General features: G+C 42.2%; 1 protein-coding gene across 4 annotated transcripts in view; it reads left to right on the top strand.

Annotated features, from left to right (window-relative positions):
• The window catches only part of Tenm3 (teneurin transmembrane protein 3), a 448,945-nt gene that overhangs the window by 364,903 nt on the left and 68,838 nt on the right, over nucleotides 1-15,204 (top strand). For 2 of the 4 annotated variants that reach the window (XM_041673595.1, XM_041673594.1), the window contains exons 12-16: nucleotides 660-680; nucleotides 1,601-1,747; nucleotides 11,786-12,002; nucleotides 13,021-13,140; nucleotides 13,671-13,932. In XM_041673595.1, the coding sequence (XP_041529529.1) occupies nucleotides 660-680; nucleotides 1,601-1,747; nucleotides 11,786-12,002; nucleotides 13,021-13,140; nucleotides 13,671-13,932 (767 nt within the window). The remainder of the gene's footprint in view (nucleotides 1-659; nucleotides 681-1,600; nucleotides 1,748-11,785; nucleotides 12,003-13,020; nucleotides 13,141-13,670; nucleotides 13,933-15,204) is intronic. The other 2 variants (XM_041673596.1, XM_041673597.1) reach the window with 1 other exon arrangement.

Below are 15,204 nucleotides of genomic sequence, written 5' to 3'. Positions count from 1 at the left end.
TGGATAATCCATAGATACAGACGGTAACTGTCTGGAAACAAAATAAGCAGCAAAATTAATTTCATCCTGGCCTGATGGTGTCCCTGAGACTAATTTTGTTAGGCTGCCCAGACAGTCTTCTTCCTGTTGACTCTAATTGTAAACGCTTAGGAAATGGAACGTCTCTGAGAAATTTCCTTCTCACGTTACTCACCGGACACCAATACGTGAATAATCACTTGAATACCGATTTAAACCTCTTACAACCATTTGCTCCTTTTAATCTTAGATCCAAAACAAGTGGGGGCACTTTCATGAACAGGAGCTATGTAACAAACCCCAGTTGCTGGAGCAAGTATTGTATTACGTGTACTTTGCACAAATGATTACTAGTTAGCCCAAGAGACGTGATTATGGGCCAGGTCCTTGCAGGAGTCTAGAGCATTCAATCCTTGCTTCTGTTGGTGCCATGTCACACGCATAACCAGGGACTTCAGAATCCGCCTGAGTATCATCTTTCATAAGTAGATCATGTTGGCTGCATGCCAGTTGTCATCAGTAGTAGCAAGTGACAAAATTTGCTTTTTTGGGGGAAAAAATTATGTTAGACTGAAACAATTCTCGATTTTGGATATATTAAATTAATTATTTCCCAAATTTTCCCTTCTTGCCCATAAAAGCAGACAAGATAGGATATAAAGGTAACAGCATAAAAGCCTTAGGGAGATTGTCACAAAATATCACCTCCGCCCTCTGTCTTGAAGCACGTCACTACTGTGTTTTTGTTCAGTCTATCGATGTTTTATTGTGGTCCTTATGGTATTTCATTTTGTCCGTCCTCAGTAATCAGATATGCACAGCTCTTACATTTAGTTGGAAATCCTGTCGGTCCTGTCCCATCCGTATGCAGCCTGAATCCCGATGTTTGTTAGAATAGACGCTAAAAGCTGCTTTACTATCTCCTGGGCTTTGCTTAGTCTGTGAAAAGGAATGTACTCTGGGCATAAAGTATAGTCATTAATGCTGACCTATACTTTGTGCGGTTATTTAATGTACTGTAATTTCACATGAATATTCGGCAACTCTGAGGCCAGATAAAATTAATTCTCTCTTTTTAGCATCATTCATAAACCCATGTCCACGCTCATGCTCTTGGATTTAGGGGAATTTTTTTTTAAAGCAACAAGGTGCTTTAAGGAGTCCTAAGTGTCCTAAGAAGCTTCTAGCAATGTTTGCAACAGATTAAAAATTGGAACAATGGGGTTCCGAAATTATTATCCCAAGGCGCTTTTCCAAACTGTGTTCTATACCTTGTTGCTTTGTTAAAGGGGGAAAAAATGTCAAGTTAATTTTGTCTGGCCTGAAGCTATTTAGTGGGTCATTGAATATATTTCTGTCCTACACAGGTAAGTGGTGTCTCAAGGGTCAGGCCAATCAAAGATGCCACTTGGGTAAGAATTAGAGTCCTCGGATAACGTTGCTGTTTCTATCCATGTGCAATTACAGTCTCTGCGCTGTTTATAGAGGCCTGTTCCCACTAAGTGTCCCGTATCTGTTTCTTTCAGGTACAAATGCTTTCCATACTCAAATCACTCTTGTCTTTCCTTCCTTGTCTTGGCAGAGGGCTGCCCCGGCTTGTGCAACAGCAATGGGAGATGTACGCTGGACCAAAACGGCTGGCATTGTGTTTGCCAGCCGGGCTGGAGAGGAGCAGGCTGTGACGTCGCCATGGAGACCCTGTGCACAGACAGCAAGGACAATGAAGGAGGTAAGGGAACCTGGACCTGAAAACCTGGGAAAAGTGCTTGCCAGAGCCTTGGCTCGCAAGTGACAGTGACCACATAGTTATCTGCTGGAAAGAGGAGAGAACAACCAGTTCCCCAAAGAGTAGATGGATTGAAAGTGTATGAGAGCCAATGGATTGATGGCACCCCCTGATTTCCCTGAAACCGACGCCTGATGATTATCGGTCATGGAAAAGGCAAGGTTACAGAGCTACTGGATAAGGTCCATTGTTCTCCATTCCTTTCTCTCATTCCCAGGTGACTAGCCTCCTCAACAATGGTATTCAGAATGCTGTGCCTTGGGAGGGCCACTGCGGTATTTTAATAACTAAAACAAGCCAGAAGATGCCAGGCATTTTTCAAGCTCTTCTGTTGAAAGCCATGGGGCAGGGGAAGGAGGGTGTGGGGCGGGGGGGGGGGGGGGGGGGGAGAGACAGCCACAGAGAACAGCCCCCTTGAAGCTGAATTCCACTGTTTTTTTTTATCCTTAACTTTACACCCCCTATAAAAGGATTGCGATGTTCCACCCAATTTAAGCCTTCGGCTAGGAATAATTATTCTCCCCTTTGAGCACATCCCCCATGCTATTGTATTTTAATTTCAGAGAATAGGGAGTGGGAGTTGGTGATGAAATACTTGCCCCTGACAGCTGTTTAATTTTGACAAACCATTAGGAGTGAATTTGGTGGCAGGTGTCGCTGCTGTCTAAGTCTGAGATCACCTCCTCCGTGGTTTCAGCTGTGTCCCTCTGCCCCATTCCTGCTCTTTTGGAAGGTCTTCATCCTGGACAGCAGTGTTGGCCAGAGAGTGCAGCTTTTAGATACGGGCAGATCTTAGCTAGACCATGTTGCCTTGTCCTAACTGAAGGGCCCTCAACCAGATCCTGTAACTCTTTATATCTCAACTGCTTCATTGACAAAACAGAAATAAAAAAGGTTTTGAAAGTTGAAAGAAAGAAGTATGTAGATTGCTCAGCAGGTTGCAGCCACTGTGGTTTGGGTTTTCCTTCTTTTGTTTCCTGAGGGCTGATTTTGACTGGCCATTGAAGGTTGTCAGAGAAGACAGGTGGAGTGGGCCAAACTTTTCCAATGACCTGAGAACCAGCATCCCTCTGCAGCATATACCCTGGTCCACTGCGGCCTTCTTGTCTTCCTGACAAGGAGCTAAGGGCCCCCCTTTTAACTTTCTCACAGACTGTTTCTCTCTCTTCCCTGTGTCCCTTTCCTTGGTGATCAAGATGAGCCAGTAAATCTGCATAAAAGCCTTCTTCTTCCCCACCCTCCCTCCCCACCTGCCCACCCCCACCCCCATCCCTAATGGATTCCAGCAGTCTCAAACCCTCACAGCTCTCCTGGCTGATAATACCTTGCAGCCCAAGCTCCTTGAGATCACGTGCTTCCAGAAATGGCAGCATTAATCCTCTCTGAGATGAAGCCCAGATGGCAACCTAACTCCTTGCTTTCCCCCAAAGAGGCCAACCCCATTGTCTCCGGTGCCAGGGGAGGAGGCGAGCGCCTCTTTCTCCTTGGTTGTGCAGATTTTTGTCTTCTGAAAGGAGATTATTTGGGGGAGGTCCTCCTGGCTCTCAGAGGGATGCAAACCGCAGGACCAAGTCTGTGGAGACAAGGCAGAGTAATTTAGGGGCTAATCAACTCTTTGGTATGATTATCAGCCAAGGAGGTTTTTCCTTTTTTTTTCTCAAAAATTTATCAACTGTGAATTGGCCTCATTCCCCTTTGTTTATTCTTATTAGCATGAAGCCCTGCTATTGCTAGGCTTCTCTCTCTGAGGGAGACTCTGAGCTGATAGAGTGCCTCCTGTGAATTCTCTACTTATCTCACGTAATTTCCATGACTGTCCCTAACCTAATTTCGTTCTTCTTCAAAGAAGCAATCTTATCATATCCTGAGGTGGTGGGTGACCTGGGTGCCTGGGAGCCCAAGGTTGAGGGGTCTTTGATATACACACAGGACATGTGTGTTAGAGGCAGTATCTTCCTCATCATTCAGGATAGTGCGGCAGAAGATCAGTAGAACAGAAAGCTTAAAATTAGGACGGTACCAGAAATTCTAGGGCAGTGGAGAATGGGTACTGCGGAGCCGTTATCTGAGCTAAGTTTGATGTCAGAATGCTGGGTTACCCATCATGCCACTGCGTCACTTGATCCAGCAGCATATTAAGTAGCTAAAGAGAGGAACAAACACATCAGGAGGGTGATTTGGCCCTCATTAGAATTTAATTATATATTATATACACACATAATATATATATGTTTGTGTACATCTATTTACATGCTCTTGTCTACGTCAAATACAGTCTTTGTAAAACAAATGGAAAATGACTTACCATCCCCAGAAGTGAAAAGGTTAAAATATGTGATAGACTTATATAAAAATACCCTTATGAAAGCCATCAAAGTGTACAGTGGATCACACTGATATAAATAAATAAATAAATATTTAAATAAAGCAACTGCACACAGGGAAATAGCTAAATGTCTTCCTCAACCAACATTTGTCTTCTGCTCCAAACTACTTCCCTTTTCCCCAATATGACAACCAACTCCATCACGACTGTCTGGTTATAAAGAGCCTTGAAAGCCTAAGCTCACCAAGAGGGTACAGGTTCTTGCCTCCCTGGGTCTTTCTTTTCCTGTTTTCTTTCAGATACAGTGGCTCTCCGATGTTTAAGCAATGGACAAGCCCTTCCAAAGGAAGGAACAGGAAGAAGGGACCACTGTTAGAATAGATGGAGCCAGGTGTCCTTAGTCACTCCTAACACCTGTGCATTCGTAGGAAGTGGCCATGTCCTTTTAAGGTTCAGTCTCCCTGTGCACTGGGTAGCTGTGGCCTTCTGAAGGCAAGGGCGGTCTTTTCCTCATGGTAAGGTCACTGGCCAAGATCTCCACTCTGTGAAATCAGGGTCAGCTCCCTTCCGGAAGGCAGCTCTACATTTCAGCGAGAGGCCACCGAAGCAAGTTTGAAATACAAGCTAAGTAAATCCAATGGTGGATAGCAGCATTGGTTGAGAGAGGGGACAACAAAGGTTAAAAGCAAACAGAGTCATCAAAGATCATTAAGGACGTCCTCCCAGAGACTCCTAATGTTATCAGAACATAGAATGGCACTCCAGATCACTAGGCATTCCAGTCTCCTGGTAGAATATTGGCATGGCAGAAATGATAATTGGTTCCTACTTTAGATTAGAGATTCGGTGACCATGAGCTCTTTTGCTGTACACATGGGTGCACTGGTTATTTTGACTGCTAGTACACTGTTAGTATTGGGAGTTTGTTGCTGTTGCTTACCTCTTGGTACATAGTAAATGTGTAGTGAATTTGTGAGTGTGTGTGTGTAATAAACAGTTTTCTTTATAACTGATATTTTTCAGAAGGGAAATTGTGGAGTAACAGGGCAGTTTAGGTTTTCAGTTTCATAGCTACCACCCTGTTGCCTTGCATGTAGGTTTCAACCACCATTCATTTTATTGGTGTGAGATTGTTACTTGTCCATGGTTGTGACATAATCATTGTACATAAATAAAATTGTTCAATAAAATTTAAAAAATGAAACCATTTTCTGATGAATATAAATGTCCCCATTTTATTGTTTCAGTTTCTAGATCTGATTGTTACTTAGACCAGTCATCGTTTTTCATGTTGTTATAGTTGGAGCCCAAGGCTTTCTGCACATGGAGCCTCTACTACTAAGATGCGTGCCTAGCCTAGATTGATGGTGATCTTCAGACGTTTTTCTCAGCCTTTTGTGTTTTTATTGATTTCTTGATATTTGTCTCGATAATTGCTTAGCTATTTCTCTTGATTGGTTTTTCCTGTTGAGTAGCTTAGCATTTTCTCTTTGAGTTCCCCGAATCTCTTGTTCCAGTCCGCTTTTTCTTTGCTGGGTGTGTCACACATATTTTACCCAGAATTTTTACTTGCCTTTTAACTCTGCAATTTGTGGTGTCTTTTGTCATACGGACAAAACAGATCTTTCCTGCAAAACCAAGGACCTGAGTTTGGTCTCTGGAGCACATGTTTAAAAAAAAAATTTTAAGCCATCTGTGGTAGTACATGCATGCAGTCCCCCGGGGAGGCAGAGACTGACACTCTTGGAGCCATTGATCAGATAACCTAATCTACTCAGTGAGCCAGTGAGCACTCACATATAACACACACACACACACATACACACACACATACACACACACACATACACACACACACACATACACACACACATACACACACACATATACACACACACACACATACACACACACATACACACACACATACACACACACACACACACACACACACATGCACGCGCGCGCACAAGAAGCCAAGATGTTTGAGAGAGATTAACTCAGCTCCTTTCGATGATGGCTAAGGTGAAGAGAGGATGGAACTCATGTTTGAAGAGATACAGAGAAAAAGGAAGGGAGAAGAGAAGTCATGAATGGACTTCAGACTTCTGCTTTGGATGGAAAGAGATAGGTTGTAACTGGAGAGATAGCCCAGTGGTTAAGAGAACATTCTGCTCTTTCAAAGGAGAGCTTGCTTCCCAGAACCCACACTGGGTAGCTCACAACCACCTTGAACTCTAGTTCCAGAGTGTCCAATAAACTGTTCTGGCCACAGTGGGCTCCTGCATGCATGTACACACATGCACACACACACACACACACACACACACACACACACATTCGCATACATAAGTAAATAATAAATATGACTTTTTAAAAAGAAAAAGTACTGTAGGTAGGTTGAACTTCATTGAGATTGGAAATATGGGGATAAACAAGGACAGAGAAGAGGGGAGAGATATTGTGGGGGAGGCATATTAGGCTTTAGATGCCTACATAGTATGCAGCTAGAAATATCAAGAAGGTAGGTGTTTTTGTAGGTCAAAAATGATCACACCGTAGTCAATAGCATGAAAAGTAGATGAATTAAATCCAAAGACGCCACTATAGCACTGATTCCCGTAGACCAACAATGTACTGGAAGTCATATCCCATTCCGTACTGCAGAAAGGAGCCCCATGCATGTTACCCAGTGTTTACTAGAAAGGGTCGTGAACAGTGTACCACACACTGATAAAATCTCACAACCATCATACTACTTCCGGATTCAGACCTTGTTGTGGGTGATGAGGATGATGATGATTATTTTTAAGGAAAATAGAAGGTTTGTAACATTTTTCCAATAAGTAAATAAAATTTCCGGAAACAAATAAAAAATGTCCATACTTCAAAGAAGAAAATGAGAGCATGGGCAGACAGAACAAAGTCACCATCCAAGGTAATCTAGGAAAAGCTTGGGGTCTGTCTGGGTTTTCACAATTTGACCAAAGGCGTGCTAATTAAATCTGACAGAAAAAATATATCAAGAGTGATAGAAAGTAATTTAAAATGCTATAAAAATAGGACAGGGTAGAAATCTAGAAGCAAGACCTGAGGTGGACCATTGTGGCTACAGGATGATGTTTGTAAATAAACCTTTATTGAAACGCTGTAGTTGCGTTCATCCATTTATCTCTTGTCAAATCTCTTTTTCAGGGACATTTCATAGTTACATGGCTCACAAAGCCTCAAATACCCACTATTTGGCAATCTATAAAAGAAGCTTACTAACCATTATTAAAGATGAAAATGCCTCAGGAAAGACAAGAATGTGTTTAAAATATGGCCAGAATATAACTAAAGCAATAATATTAAGAATAGAGTGGAGGCAAGCATAAATTATATACTCTTTATATCATAGAGTTTCATATCATAGAGCCTCTTATAATGCAACTTAAAGTGAAGGAAGGCTCTTGACTAATAATCAAGGTTGCTATTCAATGAGCTTTGCAATTTTCTGATCTTTAGTTTTTTGTGTGATTAATGGTATTCGATGTGGCTTCTATCCCAAGCTAAATGTAAGCCAACATTAACGTTCTTGGGACTGCAATGGAATTCCCAATGATTTGGAGGAGCTATTCCACGGAGACAATTTTGCTACACCATACATTTGGGCAAGTAGGTAATCAACTTAGTTATACTAGATAGGTCTCGCTGCTATGGGTGCCGACAAAGAATGAAAAATGTTTTTCTCAAGTTATAGGAAGCCAGATTCATAACCATCCGTCATTTGCTTGGGCAAGTTACTGATAAACTCTGCAGAGAAAATCACAAACAGTGTATCCCTGCATCTCGCCTGTTGAAAATGAGATTCTTCCCCTGATGGATGTTAGCAGAGAGGCTTGTAAAAATGCATTTCCAACTGATTAGTTCAGAAGGTGTCAATCTCATGTGGTTTTATGACCTGCAGACGACATGCCAGATGTACAGTTGCTTTTTATAAACTAACAAAGATGAATGACTGAAGCTGAGCGCCCCTCTTTGGCAGCTGGACCACATATTGCCTAAGGGAAGACACTGAAGGAGAACTGGGGGCAGGGATCAGTTAACCCTTAATTTGCCAGATTAATGGAAAGAAAATATAATACTTGAAAGTACTTTCCCTTGTGAAGGAGTGGCTTTAAGGGGGAGCCTATGGGAATATGAAATAGCTATGTTTAGTTACTCTCAGGCAGATGAAGTCATATTCTAAGTCTGCTCACTGAGAGAGTACCTCCATGAAATAGATCATAAATCATATATTAAAAAATCCTTGTAAAAACTCTGCGTACGATCATAAGTCACCGCTTAATGGTTAGAATAGGTTTTAAGGGTCTAAGGGGTTGGTTTATTTTGTTTTTGTAGCCAAAAATGGTACTGAAGCCATAGGCCAATCATCTCCTGCTGGAGAGAACTCGGTCTTGAAAACTATTCTTTTATTTCAAAAGAAATGAAGGGGGAAAAAAAACCCTATCTCTTCCATTATTATTATAATATATCCTTATGAAGAATAGGGCCACAGAGTGGCCTCATCTTTCTTCCACTAGAAATATTAAGAAATATTTAGACATTTTTCATCTTTATGACTTTTTCAGTAGGGAAGAAATATTTTGATAAATTTATATGAAATTTCAAAGCTCGGTATCATTTGATTATCTCAACACAGGGCTTTAGATTTTTGTCAAAGAAATAAGCGTGCTGCTTCAAATAATGAGCAACCATGACCTCAGGAAGATGCAACCTCTACATAGAAATGTCTGCCATAACCCTTGACCTCAGGAATATACAACTTCTACATAGAAACATCCGCTATAGCCCATGACCTTAGGAATATGCACCATCTACATAGAAATGTCCTCTATAAGGAAAAATATTAATATCTCTCATCAAAAATTCAGACCCATTTCCATGGGAATAGAAATTATCACAAACATTTAAAATACGTAAAAAGACACCAACATCATAAATATAAGTCAATAACCCCTTGTTAAACACATTTTCCCCAACCTCTAAGAAAATATAATGAAAAGAATTTCATTTGCTCTCTATGGATGCTCAGTTTCTTCCGGTTTCAAGGAATGAAGAAAAGTTCAACCCAAACAGACTTGAAGTAAAAAGGAATGCCTTAGTTTCAGGAGTTGAAAAGCCCAGAAGGTGCAGTACAGCTTATTAAAAGACCCCAAGGAAGCCCCTCTGTGTATACCTTGTTGGTGTTTGCTCAAGCTTTTGACTCCTCTTTTTCTGGGACGGACTGATTTCCAGAGAGCTCTTGTGGTGGGCAGAAAGATAGCTGCAGCAACACTAGCTTCACGCCTCCTCCCAGGGGACCCTGGGGACAGAGTGTCCCTGGAAGTCATCCTGACGCATTAGGTCCCCTGACATTTCTGGGCCACTGTGAAGACGTGTTTGTGTGGTTGCATGGTCTGAGAGTGGGAAGAGCTAAGATACTGAAATGGGAATTCAGACGAAGGGGCGGGAGGGACAGAAGGAACACAGGGCTTGCTGTGTTCTTTAGTGGACAGAGTGACAAAGGGGCCTAAGGCTTCCATCTTTCGCTTCTCACCTTCTCTCTGTTGCTGTTGACCTCCTCCTGGACTGGAAACTGAATTCGATTTAGTCTCTTTCTTTTGTGAAAAGTATTTAGAACATTCTTATTTATTTTGTGGCTGAGAAGGGTATGCAGACTTGGGAAGGTCAGAGGTCAGCATTCAGACATTAGTTCTCTCCTTCCCACCTTGTGGGTGTTGGGGGTCAAACTCAGGACGCAAACCCTGGTGGCAGGCACCTTCACCCACTGAGTTCATCAACATAATTACTTCCTTTTGTGTGTTGGCTACCAGTAATGAGAGGGCAAACTAAGTATGGTATAAAGCAAATAAATCATTGGGATAGTTTTCAAACACTGAGCTATTATTTTATATAAATAAAACATAGACATCATTTAAATATTTTCATCTGGGTTTTCCATAAGGTCACTTTGCAGTTTGCTACTTAAATGTGAAGCTTTTTATTTTTGTTTGTTTGTTTGTTTTTGTTTTTTCAAGACAAGGTTTCACTGTAGCCATCGAGCCTGTCATGGACCTACCTCTTGTAGACAAGGCTGGCCTCGAACTCACTGAGATCCAACTGCCTCTGCCTCCTGAGTGCTGAGATTAAAAGCACACCACTGCCCAGCTTAAACATAAAGATTTTAAAACTGTCAGTTACCCAGAAGCACTTGGTGTCTTCAGGTTATTTTTGATTAATCCTTTCTATGAGATACAGTTGCCAAGCAGGTCCAGTTTTATGTATTTAACTGTTTAATAAACAATGGGTTGCCCGGTGGTGGTGGCGCACGCCTTTAATCCCAGCACTCGGGAGGCAGAGGCAGGCAGATCTCTGGGAGTTCAAGGCCAGACTGGTCTACAAGAGCAAGTTCCGGGACAGGCACCAAAGCTACAGAAAAACCCTGTCTCCAAAAACCAAAAATAAAATAAAATAAAATAAGCAATGGGTTTAAAGGACCGTGTCATCACTTTGATTGACAGCCACTCGTATATCACATGGTTGGTGAGATACCTCACCCAGAATATATCCCTGCCTCACTCATGGCGGACATTCATTCTGGGAACTGTATCACGTGACCATTTGATCACTGTGCAGACATCTGGATGTCTTACGCAAACCTAGACAGGTCAGGCTGTCACTTGCCCTGGGTTAGGGTGAGGGTAGCAGTGACCATGAGATATGTGACGTTTCTGTTGTCATCAGACATCATGACATCAATAGGAAGGGATATGTCCTAAAGTGATGACAAATGACATCATATAGAAAACCACAAACTAGCAGCATAATCTGCTATTGTCACTGTTAAAAGTTACCGACTTGATGTAGGTTACATGCCACCCAGTTTGATATGACAGGCAGCGCGCTGGGTAAGCATGCAGCATCAACAGGCAGCAAGCAGCCCAGGTCTTTCAAGACCACTGACTTACATGTTAACAGAAATACATGTCAGTAATGTATCATGTGGTGTATGACCATGAACCACCAAGTGCTCCTTTGTAATATTCTTGGAGAAGACAATGGTGACCGTATCCATGCTCCTTTATGGCACAAATACCGTAGGTCTATGCTTCGTGGCTGATTTTTTTGTTTGTTTGTTTTTGCTGTTTTAGTTTCTGCGTGTGTGTGTGTGTGTGTGTGTGTGTGTGTGGTTTCTGTTTCTGTTTTTCCAGCCAGGGTTTCTCTGTGCACCCCTGACTGTCCTAGAACTTGCTCTGTAGACCAGGCTGGCCTCACGCATAGAGATCTTCCTGCCTCTGCCTCCCAAGTGTGAGGATTAAAGGCGTGTGCCACCACTGCCTACCACTGATTCTTTTTTACAACCTCCTTTATCATGAGTAATTCACATTTGCCATGGTTTTGTTTTTGTTTTAATAATACTGTAGTTTAGGGGAAACGCAGACGCAAGATTCTATCTGTATTTCCTCTGGCTTCAGAAAGAGTGTCTCATAGAGGTCACTGTCCTATATGGAGTGGCAGATCCTTTGGCAAAGAATGAACCCACCAAAGGACACGAGCCACTGTACCCCCACAGCGCGTGGAGGAGGCGCAAGGAGCAGTCCCATCTAACTGGTGTGTTGCTGTCCCTGCAGACGGACTCGTTGACTGCATGGATCCTGACTGCTGCCTACAGAGTTCCTGCCAAAATCAGCCCTACTGCCGTGGTTTGCCTGATCCTCAGGATATCATTAGCCAGAGTCTACAGACACCATCTCAGCAAGCTGCCAAGTCCTTCTACGATCGAATCAGTTTCCTGATTGGATCGGATAGCACCCATGTGCTCCCTGGAGAAAGTCCTTTCAACAAGAGGTTAATGCTTGCCTTCCTTATATAGGTTCCTAAGGATCTGAGAACGGTCCTGTGCACTTTCTGTGAAATGCTGATGAGTGTGTGTTTGAGAAAATTGCTTTAAAATATACATACATATATAGTTTTTCCTTTTTCGGAGAATTTGTCATCAAACTTCACATTTCAAGCATTTTTGACACAGATCACATACTTTGTCAATTTCCGTACCTGAGATGTAACAGGACATTCCGTTAAGGAGTCAATAAATCTTCATTTAACTAGTTGAGTTTGTGAGCGCAGTTGGAAACATTTCAGAAGGCATGAGGAAAAGACCCCAAAAGGCAAAACAGAAGTGCACTTTTTTCCTTTTGGCTGAGCTCACTAAATAATATAAATTATGAATTAATGTAACGGAGCTGCTAACGGCATGGCGGTGAGGTTGCATAAGCTATCCGACTGGTGCCAAGCGGGGCAGTAAACGACCCGAAAATCAACCAGTAACTGAAAGCAGGTGTCTCGTGTCTCGCTGAGCAAAAGACGATGATTTACACCGAACTCCAGGGTCTGCCGTCATTGAACAGCATTAATGCTCTGAGACCCAGCAGCAGATTAAAGCGTGTTGCACACATGTTCTTTACTTACTTTGTGGTCCCAGCAGATTCACAGATCGCCCCAGAACTAATTGGAAAATATACTTCTCTTCAGGTATGGCATATATCTGATATATGAAAAAAGAAGTATGATTTATAATTTCTGAAATTCATCTCTTAAATTATTAGTCTTGATAAGGCTCCAAAAACAAAACAAAGCAGATTACAGCAAATTAAAACTCAGGGTAAGCACCAGGCATTTAGAGAAGTAAATTACACAGAGTTAAGAAGAACATTGTGTTGGTGAGTTCCAGGTCTGCCTTTTGTGAATAGCCTTTGATTGTGTGTGATGGGGATATTTCATCTTTCTCGTCTGATTCTCTGTAAATCATGATAATGTTGTCCTGGGAAGGCAGAGATTCATGCAGACTCTTGTACGTTTCCCACAGCCTTGCATCTGTCATCAGAGGCCAGGTTCTCACTGCTGACGGAACCCCGCTTATTGGCGTCAACGTCTCGTTTTTACATTACTCGGAATACGGATACACTATCACCCGCCAGGATGGAATGTGAGTCCACCGCATCTCACGGTCTCTGTTTGAAGTACTTTGAGCAGAAGACTGGGCATTCATCCATCACCCATCGTGTTTTATTGTCTTTTTTTTTTAAATAGGGAAGCAACAACTCTCAGGCAGAGATTGCAAGTCATGTACTCATATGCTATAAAAGATCATTCCAGTTTTTGAGGCGTGATAGAGTATTGTGGTTTTTGTCAGAGAATTTTTTTTTTTTGTCTTTGAAGATTCGTGTTGAAATATTTATTGGTCATGTCTCTTGGTGTCTGTAACTTAAGTTCAGATGGTTCCAAAGAATAGAGAGGAAGTTTAGGGAAGTGCAAACAGATAAATGGGCGAGTGGAAAGGAGCTGGGTGAGGGCTGGCTATGGGATTCCTTTGGAGCAGAGATTTGGAAACCAGGGGGAAAGGTTATTTTATGCATCATATTAACTTGAGGAACACATCAGCCATTGAATGGTGGCAGCTCACCAAACCAGCCTCTGTATGGTGACGACTCACTAAGTGCACCTTGTCTGTCCTAGGTTTGACTTGGTGGCAAATGGCGGTGCTTCTCTGACTCTGGTCTTTGAACGCTCCCCGTTCCTCACCCAGTACCACACTGTGTGGATTCCGTGGAATGTCTTTTATGTGATGGATACGCTCGTCATGAAGAAAGAAGAGAACGACATTCCCAGCTGTGACCTCAGTGGCTTTGTGAGGCCAAGCCCCATCATCGTGTCCTCACCTTTGTCCACCTTCTTCAGATCTTCTCCTGAAGACAGCCCCATCATCCCCGAGACGCAGGTACAGCGTTGCAGCTGGCAGGATCTAGGCGTGGAGGTGTTTCTATCCACAGGGTGCCAAAGAATATTTTTTTAACAGTTGCAGGATTCTAGTGAGATCCTATTTCTGGAACGTGTGGTATGTGTGCTAGGGTAGAAAAATGTCTTAGAAAAGGTGACTTTTGACAGGAAACATTAGCCTTCTAAAGGCATTATCTAAAACTTTTAATTGCCATATTTTAAAGTCTAATAATTGATATTTCATAATGCCCCGATCCCATGGGAATAGAATATCTAACTTTTAAAGAAATAGTCATAATTAATACACATTTTATCTATTGAAATGTCTACAGATTGTTTCCTTAAGTGTGTTTAGAAATAACTTTCAAATCTTAAAGGTAGGACATTAGGTACAACAGTAATTAGCCCTATGCTAAAATGCAAAGCAAAGCTATGTGGTTCAAGGCCAGACCAGGGGTTCAGGACTGTGATTCCAGCCATTCAGGGGATGAAGTTAGGAGCAGTTCAGGTTCAGGGCTTTCCTGGGTTGCAGAATTAATTCAAAACCACCTTGGACAACGTAGCAAGACCCTGTCTCAAAATAAAAAGTAGATAGGGCTGGAGAGATGGCTCAGCTGCTAAAAGCACTTGCTGCTCTCCCCAAGGACCAGAGTTCAGTTCCCAGCACCCATGACAGGCAGATCCCAGCCACCTATTCAGCGTCTCCAGGGAATCCATCTCCCCATTCTGCCTCCCCTGGCACCTTCACACGTATGCTAAATGTGCACGTATGTAAAAATTTGAAAATAAATAATTTGAAATGTAACCAAAAGTGATAAAGGCGGCTGGGGACATTGCTCACAGGTAAACAACTTGCCTAGCATGTGTGATTCTAGGTCCAATCCTAAGTACTATATCAATAATAATAATAACTACAATAATAAAAATAGCAGAATAATTAAAGTGCACACATACGCAGCAAGTTTGTTACATTCATTCATCAGACATGTATGAAATACTTGTTCTATAGTATGAAATACTTGTTCTATAGCAACCACTGGAAATAGGAGCCAGTCGTAAACCAACCGGAGTACCAGCTCTCAGTGAGTGTACCAACCAAAACAAGCGAAGAAACTAAGCAATTACTATGATTCGAGTTCTTATAAGGCTTATTAAAAATTATAAAGCAGGGTAAAATTGGGCAGAGGTGGGAATCTTATGCAGTGTAGTTGGGAAAGGTCCGTCTGACAAAGCGACCTGCCAATCCAGGAAGGGGCTGAAGCTGAGGACAGGC

The sequence above is a fragment of the Microtus oregoni genome, unplaced genomic scaffold, assembly GCF_018167655.1.
Source record: "Microtus oregoni isolate MIOR12 unplaced genomic scaffold, Mior012 000024F_ref0000369, whole genome shotgun sequence".
Classification (NCBI taxonomy): Eukaryota; Metazoa; Chordata; class Mammalia; order Rodentia; family Cricetidae; genus Microtus; species Microtus oregoni.
The sequence above is the reverse complement of the archived record's forward strand: the minus strand, read 5'-3'. Positions and strand labels throughout refer to the sequence as shown.